We start from the raw sequence: 19,699 nt of genomic DNA, 5'->3' as shown, positions 1-19,699 counted from the left end.
AAGACACTTGAACATGATTTGGTAATGAAGAGCTTTGACATTAATGTGTATAAAACTAACCCTAATGTACTGTTTTTGAATCAAAAAAACATTTCAAAACATGTCTAGGCTTATTTTTGTCCCATTTCATCACCAAGGCAGAGTTCCTGCATGCTTTCAAAAGGACAAACTATTTCCAAATCCCTGGAGTGACGGTGCTGTTCTTACTAAAAATGATTGTCTAAAAAAAATATGTATTTACCTTTCTGACCATGAGGACTTCATCCAACTTGCAATACACCAACAATACCCTTTGTGTATGGGTATGGGGCGGCAGTCCTCAAACACTGCACAGACTCAGGTGGCTCAGGCTCGGATAGGTCCTGCAGTCCAGGATGATGGTTATAGGCTAATGTTTTAAAGTAGGGGCTACAACTAAGGATTGTTTTCATGTACTCAATTAGTTGTCTGGTCTATAACATGTCAGAAAATGGTGATACATGCATTTTCCTAAAAGCACAAGATGATATCCTCACATGTCTTGTTTTGTCCACAACCCAAATATATATTCACTAGTAAAGCAACCAGAAAATATTAACATTTATGAAGCAGGAATCAGAATTTTGACTTTCATAAACTTTTGGACTTATTACATTTTATTGCATACATGCATAAAAAATATTAATTGTAACCTAACACCAGAGTTGTGTGCTTTTCTGACATGTTTTATGAAAATGAAACAACAAAAATTGCCTATCCTATAATCCAGGGCCTGACTTTAGTCTCTTATCTGTCTGGACCATGGGGTCTTGACGCTGGACATATTTGGCGCATGCGCACATTATAGTAGGTCTGCGTGTCATGTTGATGAATTCTAAAACTGGGTAGTCAACATGTCCACCGCTGCTGCTCAACAAAACAATAACGAGGAGCCCGGGCTTCACGGTATGTTCCGCCGCCACTTCTTCCGTGCTCCACATTACAAAGACTACTTCAGATGTTCATAATAAGTGTGTGTGTTTTTCGTATATAGAAGATTTTATCGTAAAAGTTACATCGGCTACGGTATTTCCTCTTATTCTGGGAGGGGTGGAGAGTGACGTTGTTTGACGCCACCGCAAAAGCTAGCCAATCGCGTTGTGATAAATATTTGATTGACGGAAGGACAGCCAATCACGTCCGCAAGTCAGCGGTGGGCGGGCTCTAGCCAAAATGAAAACAAGTTTGGGACAAAAGACGAAAATAATTTCGCTTTTATTTGATGTTATTTTTAGATTATCTATGAATTGATCGTGTCACTCTCACTTTGTATGTAATCGATACACATTATTATTATTATTATTATTATATTATTATTATTATTATTATTATTATTCAACAGGCAATAGTCTTTCTAACTAAATGTAAATTCTAACGGAAGACAATGGTAGGATTGTAGCTCAACGTGCCTGCAGACTAACAGCTCCGAAAACACATTAAAACCGCTGTGTTCAGGCTTGAGTCTATACACTATTTATATCAAGATTAAAACGTTTCTTCAGACAGAAAAGCGGGAATTGCGCTTTATATGTGACACTTCCACACAGCTGGAACAGCGACTTGCCTGGGCAAATTGTCTCACACTGCTCTCTACAGTTATGCAAGACCTCACATGACAGCAGCAATGATGACATACTATAAATGGACAGTCGGTCATGCATACGTGCCTCGTCGAAATGCATAAATTATATATAATTTTTTGCGAACCCAAAACGGGCGAAAAAGGTGTCTTGTGCTATCATAAGGTTTGCTAACCCATGCCCGCTGGCAGTAGGAAATTACATAACCCCCTCCTCTGGAAAAAAAATGTGCAAGCTGTTTGTGGGGCAGTGGCACAAAGAAACGCATGCTATCATGGATGCAGTGCTCAGCCAGTTCATTTGAATGCACGGTGTCAGTGGTGCAGGAAATGTAGGTCAGCTGTTTCCATTTGAAAGGAAGGCAGGGGTGTGTGTCTTTGTGGTATACAATCTCCTGTTGGGTTTTAATACAACAAGCCTAATTTCCCTTCCTTCCCCTCTATTGACCTTTGTGTTGCCAAGGCTCTTGGGTAGAGCTGGAGCTGAATGGAAACAAAGGGGCCCAGGGCGTGCAGACCAACCTGCCAATGACACCCACTGCAGACCAAATAAACGCGAATGCTGCCATGAGTCAAACTCTACAGACATTGGAAGTGGTGCCCGAGAGTGATGAAACCCTGATTGGAGGACTTGAGCATGTGCCGTCATCCTCATCGATCCACAATGGAGACATGGAAAAGATCCTTCTGGATGCACAGCATGAATCCAGCCAGAGTAGCTCCTCCTGTAATAGGTAGGAATAAAGGTTATTTTATGCGCTTTAAGGCTCAGTGTTTGTTGTTCTTTTTTTTATTCATCCCAATATGTTGACTCAGTCCTCACAGGCCACCAAGTCCAGATCAGGATGAGGGTCAGATAACTTTTGATGTTGAGATGTCCAGCCCAAGAGATAGTCAGGTAAAACAACATATTTAACTCTTAAGTTCAAACCTTTTACAAGGCTTTTCCTTTGAGCCTAAAACCTAATTCCTTAACTTCCACATTTGCAGTCAGAGGACGACGGTCCAGAGAAGGACAGAGACGAAGACATCCTGATGAACAAAGAAGTAGACTGGGTCGCTGATTGGTCGAGCAGACCGGAAAACGTTCCACCAAAGTTAGCAGACTCTCACCTCAAGAATCATTCAGTTTCATTTATTCTGAAGTTATTTTTGCATTAATTGGTTGTTTGATTATTCCTCACAGGGAGTTCCACTTCAGGCACCCCCGACGTTCAGTATCTCTCAGTATGAGAAAGAGTGGAGTCATGAAGAAAGGTGGCATCTTCTCTGCTGAAATCCTCAAAGTCTTCATCCCTTCCTTACTCCTCTCACACATCCTCGCTCTTGGCCTCGGGTAAGTCTGGATTTATGCACTACTATCTTCCTGCAAGGACATAATGCATTAAAAAAAAGTTAAATTTTCTCAATCTGCACTGATGTTTTGTACTTGCCTGTGCCAGTTTGATATTTTAATGACTCACCATTTGCCATAGGAAAGGGTCAGTACGCGTTGTGTCAGTGCACTGCTATTTTAGTGTCCAAGATGACTGCGATGTATGTATCTGATGCCTGTCTGCTCAGACTTGGGGCTCATTACATAAAACAGGCGGATGTTTATGAGAATGTGTACCTTCATTTTTCCAAAAGTTCTGTTTTTTCTTCCTAGGGTATACATTGGGAAGAGACTTGTCTCCACCAGCTCTTACTGAATAGAAGATGAAGCAGTGCCTGAATGTTCTCCTGTCTCCAATCCTCCTGTAGTCAAGCTGTTTCTCTGCATCTATCGTACGCCCACATTTCCCTTCCAATCAGCAACAAATTCTGTCACATATGTAGATGTAGTTATAGAGTTATACACTTGACGTAATGTGGTTGCACTCCATCACACGTTGACACAGGGCAACATTGTACCCAGCAGCTGTCATCAACTTGAATCCAGTAGATGTCTGACCCTGTTAGAGATGCAAAATATTAGTCATCCTGTTCAACTCAAAAATATGTGACATGGATTTGATTTCTGTTGGCTTCATGGTTGATGTTTTCTCTACTTGTTTTGATGTTATGTCATGAGAAATCTGGCCTTCTCCCAAGCTGCATCTCTCCACTGGTGTCAGTGGTAGAGTGCACAAACCAAAAATATGCACCATATCTTTAAAACAAATATATTAAATTGGCTCCGGGAACCCAGGGGACTTTTATCGCCTTAACTTTTTAAGCTAAACATTCAAGGTGCAGTTATTCTTATTTTTATTTTTTTTGGGCGGGGGGGCAAATTATGCTGCACAGTGGGGTTACTTTTTAATTCCACACATCTTTGAGAATAGAAGTTGTATCATGTTGACTCCTGGGGGTTTCTTTTAAAAGCTTTGCTCTTTGAAAGGTTGGAAAGCTTAAACATTGATCTAGTTTGTAGCTCCAAAACGTTACAGGGGGGGTTGTTTGAGTATCTTATGATAGTGGAACCTAGGGCAGATGGCAATTTACCAGGCCATATGCTATTTTTTTTTTTTTATTACCTTTTGCCTACATATCTTCTTCTTCAACATAATATAGCAGCAATGGCAAAGTGCCAAATTTTTACCTTTCACCACTGCACATTGGTGATCTATCTTAGACTGTTGTTCATTTTCTGATTTGTTTAGGTATTTAAAGTCGTAGATGTGAAAAATAATTTAAGCTGTGATCTTCCCCATGTAATAGACACCTTTTGACATTGTATAATTTGTTCATACATTGATATATTAGTGTATATTCTATCATTGTTATTAGCATTGTGCTAGTGTACGTAATGTGCTGTCGTTTAATTGCTGAAGCATCAGTTGCAGAGGAAGGTATTTCCAGGGGCCTCTTTACAGTGTTATCTGACTTTATGTCGATTACACTGTGCAATCATTTCACATAATATGATACAATAAAGTTAGTGTCCAACGTGTGTAGATCTTCCAGAAGAACTAGAGTAGCTTTTCCTGAAGAAAATGGACGTGACTGTATATTGATGCTGATTGGATGACTGGATGATTCTTCTGTCAGTGTTTGTAAATTAATGACATTATAGAATCATATGTAAAATCATTCACCATAATGTACAGTATTCGCAGTATTGGTTTGAAAGCTCTCAACGTGCATTTAGGCTTTAATGCATTATATAACTCATACTAACTCATGAACTTTACATGTCATCATAACAGGCTTATGCACAGTTAATCAGTGTGCAATAACATAACATTTTGGAATTTGAATAAAGTTTGTACTGTATACAGCGGCTGAGATATAAATACAAAGAGAGTGGATAGATCTCCTTAGACCTTAATGCATTATTTAAGTCATAATAAACTAATAAAATGACATATCATCACTATGGCTCCTGCAACAGCTGATTAGTGAGCAGCAATGAGCGCCGTGAAATGTGAATGGACGTGTATGAATGAGACACAGACACATTTGTTTTCTAATTTATTTATTATTTAACATTTTGGAAGCATGATTCTCAAGGATATAACACAGAATAATAACAAATAAAATGTGGTTGCTGCATGTAGGTTTCCAAAAAGTCTAAATCGAAAAAGGTGTCTTGTGCTATCCCACCTGGCCTATTCAGGTGTTACAACACTTATACTCTTCTCTTTCACTTCTAATCCCTTAATTTACGTGGTATCTGTTAACATAACACAATCGATCCAAAATAAATTCTATGTCACGTACTTATTTATTCATGTTATTAACTAAACCCTCTTCAAAAATATCTGCATGCTCTTTTTTTCTCATGTTCACACTCAGTTACACACAAACACATCTGGAAGCTGCCCCACCCACAGTAGTCCTCTGAGACGCTCCACAGTCTGAGGGTTAAGGCTCAATCACCATCCTCGGTGGTGGCAGGTAATAACCGAGGGGAATTCACTCTTTCATTTTCCCTATCCCCTTTGGTCAAGGCCCACTTGTCCAACCTTTTTTAGGCCATGGATACCCCAAGTCATACCTATACGAAGCATCTCTTCTCTCTGATATGTGTTCATGGTCCTCTCTTCATTATTAATAGCAATGAAGAAGAGATGAGGGGGCAACATTAAATGTATGTGATGCAATTTGTAGTAGTTTACAATCCTAATTATTTGCATACTTTCATGCCTTTGACCGGCACATTTTAGTCTATTGTGTTCCATCAAAGAGAGGTGAACTTAGACCTTTTGATTACATTTGTTCATATTGTTGCATAGCCAGGACAAGGCCCTGGTTAAAATTATAGTATATCACTGCTCAGTAGCCAGGATCTATCAGTCTGGTCATCCTACTGGAAATTACTTTAAAGTTTAATTCTTCTCAACTAGGCCTATACATAGAGTAATTAAAAGTGTATCCATGTCAGTAACAAATACTATAATATTAGGTATTAGACAAACTGTGTGGCCAGGGCAAAGGGTAATCTTATATGACTACTCCCTGTAAAAAGTTCCCCTTATATGAAACAGACTATCCAGTTGATTTATTACAAATGTATTCAACCACTGATAGAATTAAGCTTTTTTACGCTTAGTATGCGTATTATTTATTGTAATAATTGTATTCCTGTTGAGGTATCTGCTCCGCGCAGGTCAGGCACAGTTAATTAAGCAGGTGTCGTTTAACCTTTTTGCCCCAAATTGATGATAATCATCAAAGAAACATGGAGCTAAAGCGGAGCAGGGCGGGGCAGTGCGCATGCGCGGTTCCTCTTTGTGGCCCGTCTCTTCTTGGTGCTTGCCTGGTCTTCAGGGACCTACTCTAGCAGTAAATCCAAGGATACGACTGTTAGGCAAAGATATAACGAGTCATTTAATATTATTTGTCGGGCTGCACTGTGCAAACCTTACTTAGTTTCGTCAGCAATTGTCAGATAGGCACAGATAGCCCAGGGCGTCGACTGGCCAACAAGCAGAGCATCCATTCATCCTTTCATTGGCAGCTGAGGTGTTTCAGTTTAGCTAGCTAGCGTTAGCCAAGAGACAGGCAGGGGACAGCTGTGGTAAAAAGGGATTTGCAAAATGTCGGGATACCAAGGAAAGAAAAACATTCCGCGAATTACAGTGAGTATTGTTTCATTACTTGAAAAATAATGCATTTTTCCTTCGGTTGTGGTGTTTTTTTGTTACGTGCGGTGAGCCTCAGGATTAGACTAAAAGCTAGCAAACGCTTAGCTGTCGTGTGCATTCAGTTACACTGACGCTGTCACCAGCAGCCCTGCTTCAGCTGCACAGAACGAGAGCCTGAACAATGATAACCAGCCAGTGGGTTTGCAGCAATCTTCATGTGCAGCTTTTTTCTTCTTCTTCTTCTATGCAATGCAATCTATGGCTCCTTTAGCTGCCATTAGTAGCTGTTATTCCTCCTCCTCAGTCTCCCTATCAGCATGCAGGGTGTAGGTGCAGGTTCCTTCACTGCCATCACCTCATCTTTTATCCTCCATCCTCTGACATCCCTCTTCAGTCTTTCCTTTGAGAGCTATAAATATTCCAATGCTGCACCTAGGACAAGCTTGGGTTTCAGTATTTCACCCTGTTTCTGTGATATAATGCTGGACATTCAGAGATGTGACAGGATAATGTCTGTTTTGCTTTGTGGTGCAGCTTTTCAACCAGAAAGCACAGTATTAAGGGCCTACAGTAGGGATGTCGTGATAGTTCAAATAAGTAAAACCTCTTTTGTAAAGTAGGTCATTGGACAGCACCCATCCAAACCTTTTTTTTTTTCCTCTAAGCTTTCATCATGCAGCTGTTTTAGCCAGAGAGCTGAAGCATATAGACAGAAACTGCTCTAAGTTTGATCATTTGATATGCATCAAACTGTCTTGTGAAATGCATTGGCCTAGGTTCAGGCAGACGGTTATCTAAGTAGTTGTCAGGTCTCTCACATAGGTGGACGCAGGGGTTATAAACATCCAGTCCTGACATCCATGACACAACATGCACACCCCGAGGCCCTCAGACCACTTATTAGTTTGGAACAAAGCAGAGAGTTTCACTCTACATAGCTTTCAACAAAACACCAACATTAGGCTTTGTCCCTGAACAACAGTGAGAGAATTCATTCAAACACACAGACGTATCTGCAGTACCACCACACAGTCAATGTACCGGTTAGTAGAATGACAGAAATGATTCATTAGATTGATTTTCTTAGTCAAAATAAAACAATACGTTTATTTGGTTAATAATTTATCGACATTTATCGACATTTGATTTCATTGAACATAATGATGATAATGCTTGAAACTGTTTAATGCTCTGCATTTATAATTCAAGTGTGCAATACTTACATCACTTTGGCATTATTACTGTGTTACACTGTACATTTCAAACAATATATTCTTATGTATCTCATTTTCGGCATTAGAGACTTAATCATAGGATCCATTTTCAGAATTAATATGATTATTATTTTATTACACTATTATATATATATTGTAGTATACATATTACATATTTATTATTGTTATTTATTGTCGTACAATGTCCCCATTTTTACTTTATATTTATATTTATACATATATATATATGTATATATTTTATTTTATTTTTTTATTTTTGTTGTCTGGTCAATCACATGTCAGAAAATGGTGATAAATATCGATCAGTGTTTCCCAAAGCCCAAGATGACAAACTCAAATAGTTTTGTCCACGACTCAAAGATATTACGTTTACTGTCATAGAGAAACCAGAAAATAACGATTAATAATTTAAACCTTTATCTCTATTTTAAAGAGCTGTTGATAAAACTGTATTTTCATTTTGGAGGATGTAGTTTGGGGTGCTACTGAATTTAATTATTTTTTAAATAATTATTATTTATTATCAATTATTTTTCCACCCCAATTATATAAATTAGGTAAATTAGATAAATAACAGAAACATATTTTAATTTATATGACACACAGTACCGACTTCCATTGACCCTGCTTTGACACTGAGCCCTTAACTAAGTACATTCAATTCTTAGTAATGTATTTAGTTTGATTTCAGAAAATTACATGATAAATATTATTTTATAGCAGAGAAGTGCATACATATATATATATATATATATATATATATATATATATATATATATAAATAAATAAATATATATATATATATATATATATATATATATATATATATATATATAAATATAAATAAATATATATATATATATATATATATATATAAATATAAATAAATATATATATATATATATAAATATAAATAAATAAATATATATATATAAATAAATACAAATAAAAAAATATATATATATATATAAATAAATATATATATATATATATATATATATATATATATATTTATATATATATAATATATTTACATTCATTTCGGGAGTTAAGGACTACAGCAATGCAGAGTGAAAGCCATTTTGGGCAAAGGCATAGGTTGTTTGACCCACTTATTAATGGCTTCATGTCAATACAGCCATTACTTGTATTCCTAATACATTTCCACTGTCCTTGTCCACTCACTCTGGACATAAGAAACTGAGTATTTCCTGCTGTGAGGTTTGCAGTGAACCACCTTTGTCTCGTAGCTCTCCCCACTGTCCTCAGAGACCCCGGGAAGCCTGCAGGAGAAGTAGGCCAGCCTTGTACGCTCTTCTTTCATCTCATACAGATTGAGTTAATTGAGCCACTCAAGAGTTTATGTTCTTACTCGAGGTTTTTGATAAAGACTTGCTCCCTCCTTTCAAATGAGGTTTCTATGATCTGTGGATAAATCATGTAGGATATCACAAGTCAGTGTTTCCACAGGATGAAAGTTAGTATGGATTGAGTACTCTGAATTAAAAATACATTGCTCTAAATGAGCCCACGGTTCTTTTATATTCTTAAAAGGGCATTTGTCTTTAAATTTACTGTTGAGGTATGGAATAGACTATTTAGCTAAAAGGGATTAACAGAGAAGATTTCTTCTCTTTAACTCAGCAGGTGTCATTTTGTGGTTAATGTTAAATTCTCTCCTCCTTTCAGAGTGACCGTCTCCTCATCAAAGGAGCAAAGATAGTGAACGATGATCAGTCTTTCTTCGCTGATATCTACATGGAGGATGGAGTCATCAAGTAAGTTCGATTACTAATACCGGTACTACTTTTTAGAATTTCTGCAGATTCAAAAAGGTAGCTCGGCACCAAACTCCTATTTGAAGACTGAAATACAAATATTTTATTATATCTACAAGAATCTACATCCCTATTTTTTTTCCTTTCATTCGTGTCCTTCAGGCAAATAGGTGACAACCTCATTGTCCCCGGGGGAGTTAAGACCATAGAGGCTCATGGGAGAATGGTGATACCTGGGGGCATTGACGTGCACACCCGATTCCAGATGCCTGACCGAGGCATGGTGGCAGCAGATGATTTCTACCAGGGCACCAAGGCGGCCCTGGCTGGGGGGACGACTATGATCAGTATGTACATATCCTCATGTGTTGCAGTAATGCTGTTGCAGGGATTATGACATTTCAGATGTGCATTCCTTCAAGTGTAAGATTTAAATTTACAGTTTGCTTGTGCACATTAAATCCAACCTGCTTGTTTGTGTTTTGTAGTTGACCACGTGGTGCCGGAGCCTGGCACCAGCCTGGTTGCAGCTTTCAAACAGTGGAGGGAGTGGGCTGATAGCAAGTCCTGCTGCGACTATTCCCTGCATGTGGATATCACCAGTTGGAACATAGGCACTCAGGAAGAGATGGAGGCTCTGGTGAAGGATCATGGTACGCAGTCAGATTCTGTCTCCACAAACGTCAAGCCTAAAAATAGCCTTACCTGTCACATTTACTGCTACAGAAGTGTTTCTCAGAGATTGCATGGAGGGAAAACAGTAACTAAATGTTTCTGCTTCGTAATTTTTTAGCCTTTTTGATTTTAGCTTTCTCCTTCGCTCTGGGGTTTCCCTCTTTTGCTTTCTTTATTCCACCTTTGGCTGTTTTTCTCTCATATGTTTTCTATCTTCAGGTGTCAACTCTTTCCTGGTCTATTTGGCTTATAAGGATGTTTTCCAACTTTCTGACTCTGAGGTATGCTTGGATTCTGGTTGGATATTAGCGTGCGCTACAGCTGTCTGTTCAAGCATATGTTTTTAAGGCTGTCAGATGTGTTTGGGGTGGACAACTGACCTACGAACTGACTCGTTTGTATCATTTTCTTTTAGATCTATGAGGTGTTCAGTGTCATCAGAGACCTTGGAGCCATTGCTCAGGTGCATGCTGAGAATGGAGACATCATTGCAGAGGTAACAAAACCACCGATAAAGTCGGTCACGTCTCAGCTGGAAGCAGTTATTGCCATTTTGGTTTATAATGTTTTTGTGTGGACTTTTTTTAGGAGCAAAGACGTATTCTGGATCTGGGGATCTCTGGCCCTGAAGGCCATGTGTTGAGCCGCCCGGAGGAGGTAAGATGGAGGATTGGTTTCTCAATAACTAGCCAAACGAGAAAAGGGTTTGTGATCATGTTGTTTTAAGATTAAGGGACGCAGAATACAGTATAGGCGAGAAGAGATTCTGAAAGCCAGGCTGCTGCTGAACCTGACTTTGCGTGTCTGCAGGTGGAGGCCGAGGCAGTCAATCGCTCTGTCACCATAGCCAATCAGACCAACTGTCCCCTCTACGTCACCAAGGTGATGAGCAAGAGTGCTGCTGATGTCATTGCATTCGCCAGGAAAAAGGGTAATTTTGAACTTTGTCTCTGCAAATGAACTGTACACCTGTGTCTGTCTGGCCTCCACTCTTTTTCGGCTGACAATCTGTCTACTCCTTTAGGTGCCGTGGTTTACGGAGAGCCCATTTCTGCCAGCTTGGGCACAGATGGTACCCATTACTGGAGCAAGAACTGGGCCAAGGCAGCTGCCTACATCACTTCTCCACCGCTCAGTCCTGATCCCACCACCCCCGATTACCTCAACTCTCTGTTGTCATGGTAGGTGCTCTGTGCTAGGACCTAAAGATAGCTGGAGCATAATTTGACATGTGTTTTTTACCCAGCTCCACTCGTACACTGGAGATGGACGACGCGTCTCCAACTGTACAAAAGTGAAGCCAAAATAGGGAGCTAACATCTTAAGATTTTGACGTAATTTGAAGCAAGTAGTGACCGGGGGGGAGCTGGGGCCGCAGTATCCAGGTCCCACCCGAGCCAAGCACGACCGTAGCTGGTTAGCGTGAGCCACCTAGCTGCTATGTTAGCATTATGGTGGCTGTTTGGCTAGAAACACACAACACTAACCATCTCTATAAATACTTTTATGATCAAATTAAAACGTTGTAGATGTTCTATTGCAGACTTGTGATTCGTGTTTCAGAAACATCATCTGCGTGTCTGCTGACAATGATATCAACACACACAAAGTTACTTACTGTCAGTGGAAATGTTACAATTAAGCTAGTAGCCATACACGCTCAGGCACTGTATGAACCATAGACTGTATATAAAGATCTTTTTAAATCTCTTTGAAACTGACAACTCTCTCGACGTTCTTACTCGATGTACAATTCCTTCTGGCTCCTCGACTACTTCACTCAGAGTAGCTGTCAATCACAGCTGTCAATCATGACATCGCACCCCCTTTCTATAGCATCAAATTACTAATTAAAACCAAATTTATCAGAATAATGAACATTTGATAACACAGAAATGTGATAAGAACTACGAAAAATGGGCGCCCCAACCACTAACATGGAGTGGGCGGGCCTTATGCTGCAGCCAGCCACCAGGGGGCATTGGAGATGTTTTGGATTCACTTTTGGGGAGCTGTCATGTCGGCCATTTTTGAATATAGTCTATGGCCATACCCTTTACCTACACGTACTTAAAACAAAGATAGAATATTTAATGCAGCAGATAAATGGCACAGTATTGTCCTGAGTATCTGGCGATATGAAACGTATCCTAAGTCTTCTTGCTTTCTTTCTTTTCTAGTGGGGACCTGCAGGTGACTGGTAGTGCTCACTGCACTTTCCAGACTTCTCAGCGTGCAATAGGCAAAGATGACTTCACCCTAATCCCAGAGGGCACCAACGGCACTGAGGAGAGGATGTCCCTAATCTGGGACAAATGCGTGGTGACTTTGATGCGACCCACTTTTCATACATTCCAAAAAAATCCTATCATGAAGTACTGGAGATAAAAATGACCTTGTAAAGCTTTGCATATGTTTAGATGCAAGTATGTGATTTGTTGTCCTAAAAGGTGACTGGCAAGATGGATGAGAACCATTTTGTGGCGGTGACCAGCACGAACGCAGCCAAGATCTTCAACGTGTTCCCCCGCAAGGGCCGCATCGCTGTGGGGTCTGATGCCGACCTCGTGCTGTGGGACCCAGATGTCACTAAGATCATCTCAGCTAAGAGCCACAACCTGGTCAGATGGTTACTTTGCTTGTCTCAACTCATATCTACAGTGTCTTTAATCATTCATGTGTCCAGGACATGTTGAGATGTGCTGTCATGCACATTGAACGCTATAACATGCTTCTACTTATACAGAATAACAGAATCCGGGTGAAAATGAGCTTTAAAAACACAGTTTACAATGCGAACACTTGTAGTTTAACCATTTAAACTACAAGTGTCATTTATTTATTATTATTATGTAATGTATTATCCTGTGGGAGCACGCAAAACAACAACTTTCAGATGTACTGCTACATGATATCCAAGTGAAAATCAGTTTAAACTTCTTTATTTATCGTAGTTATTTAGAAAAAGAACAATGAAGGTGTAACACCTCATGATGTATGACAGTAACTGGGCTCACGATGCATTGTTTTCGACTCCGAGCATTGTTTCAGTCATCTCCTAATCAAATCTCTTCTTTCCCCAGACTGTGGAGTACAACATCTTTGAGGGCACAGAAGTGCGCGGAGGTCCTGTGCTGGTGATCAGCCAGGGCAAAATTGTGTTGGAGGAGGGCAGCCTTCACCCCGTGGAGGGCTCCGGGCGCTACATCAGCCGTAAACCCTTCTCTGACCACGTTTACAAGAGGATAAAGGCTCGCAGCAGGGTGAGCAGAAACTCAATTCTTACAGTTTAGGTAGCTGGTGAACTACACAGCTTGTGCTCTGATGAATTGGTGTGTATGTTTAGCTCACAGAGTTGCGAGGAGTCCCCAGGGGCCTTTACGACGGGCCGGTGTGTGAGGTGACTGTGACTCCTAAGGTGATGTCCACAGTCTCCTCAGTGAAGACTTCCCCTGCCAAGCAACAGCAGCAGCAGCAGCAGCAGCAGCAGCAGCAGCAGGTTACTCACCAGCCGGTGCGCAACCTTCACCAGTCTGGCTTCAGTCTGTCTGGTGAGTGACACTTTTCATTCCTGGCAGTTCACAACAAGGCTTTTAAGTTATATTGTTTCCACGGGTCTTAAAGAAATCTTAAATTTAACATATGTGTTATAACTTCATTTTCTTTAGGTGCCCAAGTTGATGACAACATTCCTCGTCGCAACACTCAACGCATCGTGGCTCCCCCCGGGGGAAAAGCCAACATCACCAACCTCGGCTAAGCTCTTCCCTCTTCTGAGCCGGGGCTGCGGGGCAACACGGGACCAGAGGCCTCTGTTACCGCCGTCACATCACATGCGGTCACCTCTGACTCCACCCTGCACCCCACCCACAAGCACTCCGTCCATTCTTATTCACACACTACCACTACGTCACATCTTTCCTGCCATACTCCATTGTCAAGGAAGATCAAGTGAATTGAAGCAGCTTTATATTTTTGCTGTTTTTAAGCCCAATTTGATTATTGTTGAATTTAAGTTGTTTACATTTTTGTATCATTTCTGCTGTACATGTCCGAGCTGTTGAGTTTCCCTCTGGGCTCAGAAGGTTGACAGCAAAGAAGCGGTCAGTTTGACGAGCGGATCATTTAGAAACTGCAGGTGTTTACATTTTTTTCTTCGCGCTGTTCATTTCCCAGATAGAAGTACGAACGCGCTGGCGGTGTTACTGCGCCGCGTTGTCCACGGTTGTACTGTAAGATTGCTGATTTAGCACAAAAATGTTTTTATTGTTGCCACAAAAAAAACTCAAAATACTAATCTACTAAATAGCGATAATGAAAGATTAGATCGTAGAATATAGTTTATTTATCTCCTCATTCATCTGAAGTTTGCAGTATTTTGTTTTGTGTGTGTAGGTACAGCAGAACAATTCACCTTGGTCTTCCTTTTGTGTTATAGTTGCACTTTCTTATTTTTTTAAATATCGATGTCGTATGTTTTTTATCACGTTAAGTCATTTTTGGAAAGCGCTGACTGCGCCGAAAGAAAACTAAATGGTATTTTAAGGGTTGAACCACTCATTCAACTGGCACGTAACATTTTGTCTGAGAAACATGAACCTTTTTCCTCATTTCGCAACAAGCTTGCAGTAATCAGACCGGTGTATATTGTTCAGGATACAGACGGACGCGACGGAGAAGCTAGACCCTCTCTGCACCTGGTGCTATATGACCATTGCTGTATAGGTGCAGATGATGTCCTCACCCACACAGCAGTCACCATTTCGTCACTTTTAAACAGAATTTGTTTTGCACCTGTAACAATCCAAAATGATAAAAAAAATGTATGTGAGCTTGCAACTTTTGATTTGTATTGGATATGTCTGTATGTTTTAGGATATTTGTTGAATCGAACTACTTGCCTGCCTGTTCTGTAAGATATTGAGAGCACACTGTATCTATGAAGGCTCTTCAAAGAGGTGGAAACATGATCTTTGAGACCTGATGAAAATTGCTTCAGTATGTATATGAATTCCCTCACAGTGTGCTGATGATGTGTCCACTGTTCTCGGTGTTAGTGTCGTGAATGAATTATCAGATATCCAGTTTTTCCTCCCTTACCCCCCCCCCCCCCCCCCCCCCCCCCCTCTACCGCACCAGATCCACTCGAGGTAGTAACTGTATTCACCAAAACCTCACAATAGGTTGTCAGTTTCACGGCACTGTGCGGCCATACTGTAAAACACTGGATTATTTCTTCCTCATTGCCTTGTCAAGTGTAGGTTTTGTATGCCAAGCTATAAATGTGAAGTGATTTACATTTGGGGAAGTGTCTTGGTGATGGTTATCGAGTTGTGATGTTGAGCACTGTTGTTGCCCCTCTCCCAGCAAGTGTGATACTTTATCGGTCATGTATGTTTTGTAGGGTACCAGGGTTTTGGGGGGGAAATCATCGGTCTTGTCAGCATTTGACCCTATCTGTGTTGACTTCAGTGGATTAAAATAATAAAAAGGAAAGTTATGGTATTGATTATTTTCTCACATACACGAACAAGTTAATCAAGTTAATTTCCAAGAAAGTATTCCTTCAAAGAATTTGGTAATAACAGACATTTAGGTTCAGCTCGTTTGGTTGAGTTTATGAGCAGTTGGTCATTGTGCCATGAAAATGAACTCAATATAATTTGAGGGTTAGGGTAGGCAGATATTACATTGTTGCTTGTTCAGCTGCACAATGCTTAAAAGCATTACAATAACTCAAGTGCTGTACATAAGTACAGATTTGAGGTACTTGTACTTGTGTATTTCCCTTTTTGCACTACTTCTCTATATTTCAGAGCCTGCATCTGATATGCACGATATGATGTATTGTTACACTACTCATCATTAGCTCAGCCTCAATGAGCCACAAGAATAAAATGCTACTTGCACACTAATGTATTAAAGTCCCCCTCCACTCAAAGATGTATTTATCTGGTTATTGTTACTTCAATTGACACTAGAAGGCTGCTTTCACTTTCACATTTCTCTGCTCACCTAACTCCTGAGTTTAAGGCGAGTAGTTTGGAGGCCAGTCATGACCTACTACGCAACTTACATAAGCATGATGCACACACACTGAGAACAGACTTTTGAGTAAAGTAGGCCACATCTTGTTTCCATTAGTTGTGCAAAAAACAGAGACTCAAATAGATGTATTGTTTTTTCTATGTTAATTAATAATATAATGCACATAGGGGTAATGTTTCTGCATCATGAATATTGTTTTACTTACAATTAATTAAGAACATTTACTTTTGATGGAGCATTTTTACATTGTGGCTGCTTTTACTTAAGTAAAAGCTCTGAATCTTTCTTCCACCTCTGATTAAAAGATTCTCCGCACCAAACACCAACCAACTTCTGATTGTGGAGTAAATGCAGCGGGGCATGGAGACACTAGGTGGAGACACAGAGTCGTGTTGCGCATCCTCAGCTTCAGAGCAGGGTTTTGTTGATCCTCTTCCTCAGACAGCTCACCCGCAGGGACGCTGCCAGAGAAATAAACTGAGCAAGACAACGTCACAGTGAATGCACACATCAGCAACAGTTCCGTGACTAGTGAAATGTCCTGGCTGTTTGACAGTTTGTCCAATTAGGATTTAACAGTATGAGTGCGCTGATTAAACCTGAGAGGGGAATCCTATAATGTCAACATTTTCACTGACACTGATGAGAGCTTTGATTTTCATTTGATTTGTGTGGGTAATTATTATTTTTATTTTTGTCATTGTCGTTATTATTATTATTATTATTATTATTATTATTTGTATTATTTGTATTATTAATTATTATTTTGCATAGAGTCATTTAATGCGTTGACCAAAATGTGACAATGTTATATAAAAAATTCAATAGAATACTAAAACAAATCATCAGAAATACTTTAAGCCCTCCTGGGAAAAGTATGCAAACATGAGTCACCAGCAGTGATTGCTTTGCTTTTAATCCACTGAAACACAGACACCACTGTCATAAATCCAGAACTGATTTGTCATCACTACAATCTCATCACGAACATTAATAACTGGAAGCATTTATGATTAATGTTATTCCCCTTAAGAGTCAATGATTGTGAATTTAGGGATTTATTGTCTAACATAATATTAAAAGAATACTGAGGAAATGTAGATTATATACTTATTGATATTTTAACCATGAATACAAAGGAAGTGCTGGTGGAACACATGGGAGGGGGGGTTGTTACTCTGTCCCAGTCTATATCTGGCTCCAGGCTGCAGATCTAATTATGGTATTCATTACAGCGAATGCATTTGGAAGATGATGTATCTTTATAAAGGTATTCATAGGTTGAGGTTTTGTGCATAATTCCACCACTCCCTACAGACAATGACAATAGATAGAGGGGTGAATTAGGTCGTCTGTGTAGGTTATTGTTGTGGCTGGTAGCTTCCTCTCCTTCTGCTCAGAGATAGTGTGATTTACAGGTTCACAGACATGCCAGTCAATGACAATGCGGACACAGACAAGCACTTTCATTGCCGGTTCACTCCCCTGTGGATAACTTCTACTGCACTTAACACATGACTGCATCTCTTCCCTCTCGCACTTGCAAATGGTGTACATCTTGATACTACAGAGGGAGACAAAAAATCAATAGCAGAGAATGCCCTTTGATCGCTCTGCGTAAAAAGAGAGACACTTTGCAACCTTGAACTCGCACTCACATACACCCAGTTTTTCACCTTTGCACACTGGAAAGCAGCACCTACAGCAGATCTTAGGAATGACAAGACTTTGCATGTGGATGGCAGCTAAGAAAGTACTGACACAAGGAGTACGGCCTGAGAGAAGAATGTCTGAGACTGTGTATGACTTAATTTGACATCTCTAAATCTGGTGGATTTTTTTAAGAGGCTTGTGGGCCAGTCAGGATTGAGGTCAGCAACCACAAGGTCAGTTGAAATTCCACAGAAGTATATTAAGATGCCCATCTGGCACGGCACGGGGGTGTATGAAATTGTGGGAATGTGGATGGATGAATTAGACATTTTCAGGGGCTATGTATTCAGTGAATCATCCAAAAAAGGACACAAGGGTCCAAACATTTCCTCATAAATCCCTTCGTAGAAATTTGTCATACAAATTTATTGTAACGTGACATGGGAGTACGCAGGGTCCCTTCGTATTTACTGTGCACCGAGAAGTACACAAAGAACATTTTAAATACAGGAACAGCATTTGGAGACAACAGGAGCAACACTGGCCAACATTTCTGAAACATTTGGTGAAATCATACAATATATAAAACTTTCCTACTTACATTTGTATACATTTGAACTGCTCTTCTCTCATATAAAATATGTGAACATTTCAAAAATCTTTTGGTCTCTTTACTGTGTGCATTTTCTTTTCTTTTGATCCACTTCAGGGGAGAGCTTTTTTCTTCACTTCACTACACTTGATCTCTCCCAAGTTGTATTCTGCGGCTTGTGTTCAGAAAGCTAAAAAGCTGTCTTCTTAAAGCGGAAAAAATATAGTATTTATGATAAATATAGACGATTTGACGATCTTACATCCAGGGAAAATCACAAAGAGATATATAAATTGTAAATATAAAATTTCAATCCAGCCACCACTCCAACACAGCTCATCCAATAGAGCAACAGGAAATATATTCTCATCCGTAACCTTGAAAGAGGAATCATAACTAATGGATGAAGGATTATAGTGCTTATACAGGCTCTCCTTTCTCTGAGAGGGACAGTTTGTGGATTTTAATGGTGGGAAGGTTTCCGAGAGGAGGGGGCTGGGCGCAGTTTGAGTCCTGCGGGGGAGTCCCACCACTGATGATGCAACAGCAGGTCTGACGGAAGCTTTTAGTGCAGAGTTTGGCCACTTTATCCCTGCTCGTCTTGGCCGTTCCAGATCCGCCTTTGGGGACTCCAGGAATGACCCTCCACTCCCGGCTGTCCCTGGAAGAGGGGGTTCTGGACAGGACAATAGAGGAGGAAGCGCTGAGCCGACAGGGAGCCCCCCTAGTGTCCAGGCTCAGAGCGAGGGGCTGGCTGTGAGCCTGTGCTTGATTCTGACCTGCAGTCAGATGGTGAAGATGTGGTCTGGGAGTCGTTCTCAGACAGTGAACTCCGAGTAAACTCTGGAAAGCTTTCTTAAACTCCTGGTTTGAGCACGGGTAGATGATGGGGTTGATGCAGCTGTTGAAGTAACCGAGCCAGAAAGTGATCTTGAAGACAGTTTCTGAAGGTTTGTATGCAGGGAAGATGGAGCCTGAAGGGACATTAGATACACAAGGATTATTAACATTACAGCAGAAGGAAAAACCAAATCCAAACAACACGCTACACCCACGCTAACAACTCTGTG

The 19,699-nt window shown here is 40.2% G+C and overlaps 3 protein-coding genes across 3 annotated transcripts in view; 2 read left to right on the top strand and 1 right to left on the bottom strand.

Annotated features, from left to right (window-relative positions):
* Window positions 1–800: 800 nt before the first annotated feature.
* Window positions 801–4,934, top strand: bnip3la (BCL2 interacting protein 3 like a). Its single transcript, XM_029440354.1, has 6 exons — window positions 801–924; window positions 2,061–2,331; window positions 2,414–2,495; window positions 2,588–2,694; window positions 2,784–2,933; window positions 3,246–4,934. The coding sequence occupies exons 1-6, from the start codon at window positions 873–875 to the stop codon at window positions 3,286–3,288; spliced, it is 705 nt and encodes a 234-aa protein (XP_029296214.1). The 5' UTR covers window positions 801–872; the 3' UTR covers window positions 3,289–4,934.
* Window positions 4,935–6,306: 1,372 nt separating this feature from the next.
* dpysl2a (dihydropyrimidinase like 2a) lies at window positions 6,307–14,948 on the top strand. Its single transcript, XM_029440088.1, has 14 exons — window positions 6,307–6,642; window positions 9,573–9,661; window positions 9,824–10,008; window positions 10,150–10,314; window positions 10,556–10,617; window positions 10,752–10,832; window positions 10,925–10,993; window positions 11,147–11,267; window positions 11,361–11,517; window positions 12,517–12,658; window positions 12,787–12,957; window positions 13,420–13,599; window positions 13,683–13,887; window positions 14,005–14,948. Exons 1-14 carry the CDS (start codon window positions 6,601–6,603, stop codon window positions 14,094–14,096), a joined length of 1,761 nt encoding a protein of 586 aa, XP_029295948.1. The 5' UTR covers window positions 6,307–6,600; the 3' UTR covers window positions 14,097–14,948.
* Window positions 14,949–17,289: 2,341 nt separating this feature from the next.
* adra1aa (adrenoceptor alpha 1Aa) overlaps window positions 17,290–19,699 on the bottom strand; it is a 13,584-nt gene continuing 11,174 nt past the window's right edge. Inside the window, exon 3 of the mRNA XM_029439784.1 lies at window positions 17,290–19,603. Within this exon, the coding sequence (XP_029295644.1) occupies window positions 19,050–19,603 (554 nt within the window). The 3' untranslated portion in view covers window positions 17,290–19,049. The remainder of the gene's footprint in view (window positions 19,604–19,699) is intronic.

This window comes from Cottoperca gobio, chromosome 9 (assembly GCF_900634415.1).
Source record: "Cottoperca gobio chromosome 9, fCotGob3.1, whole genome shotgun sequence".
NCBI lineage: Eukaryota > Metazoa > Chordata > Actinopteri > Perciformes > Bovichtidae > Cottoperca > Cottoperca gobio.
Note: the sequence above shows the minus strand (reverse complement) of the source record. Positions and strands in the feature narration are given on the sequence as shown.

Coding starts and splice junctions, on each gene's coding strand:
- bnip3la (XM_029440354.1), top strand. CDS start 873: ATGTCCACCGCTGCTGCTCAACAAAACAATAACGAGGAGCCCGGGCTT. Junction 2,332..2,413: donor AGTAGCTCCTCCTGTAATAG/GTAGGAATAAAG, acceptor ATGTTGACTCAG/TCCTCACAGGCCACCAAGTC. Junction 2,695..2,783: donor CCGGAAAACGTTCCACCAAA/GTTAGCAGACTC, acceptor TATTCCTCACAG/GGAGTTCCACTTCAGGCACC.
- dpysl2a (XM_029440088.1), top strand. CDS start 6,601: ATGTCGGGATACCAAGGAAAGAAAAACATTCCGCGAATTACA. Junction 6,643..9,572: donor AAAACATTCCGCGAATTACA/GTGAGTATTGTT, acceptor TCCTCCTTTCAG/AGTGACCGTCTCCTCATCAA. Junction 13,888..14,004: donor GTCTGGCTTCAGTCTGTCTG/GTGAGTGACACT, acceptor CATTTTCTTTAG/GTGCCCAAGTTGATGACAAC.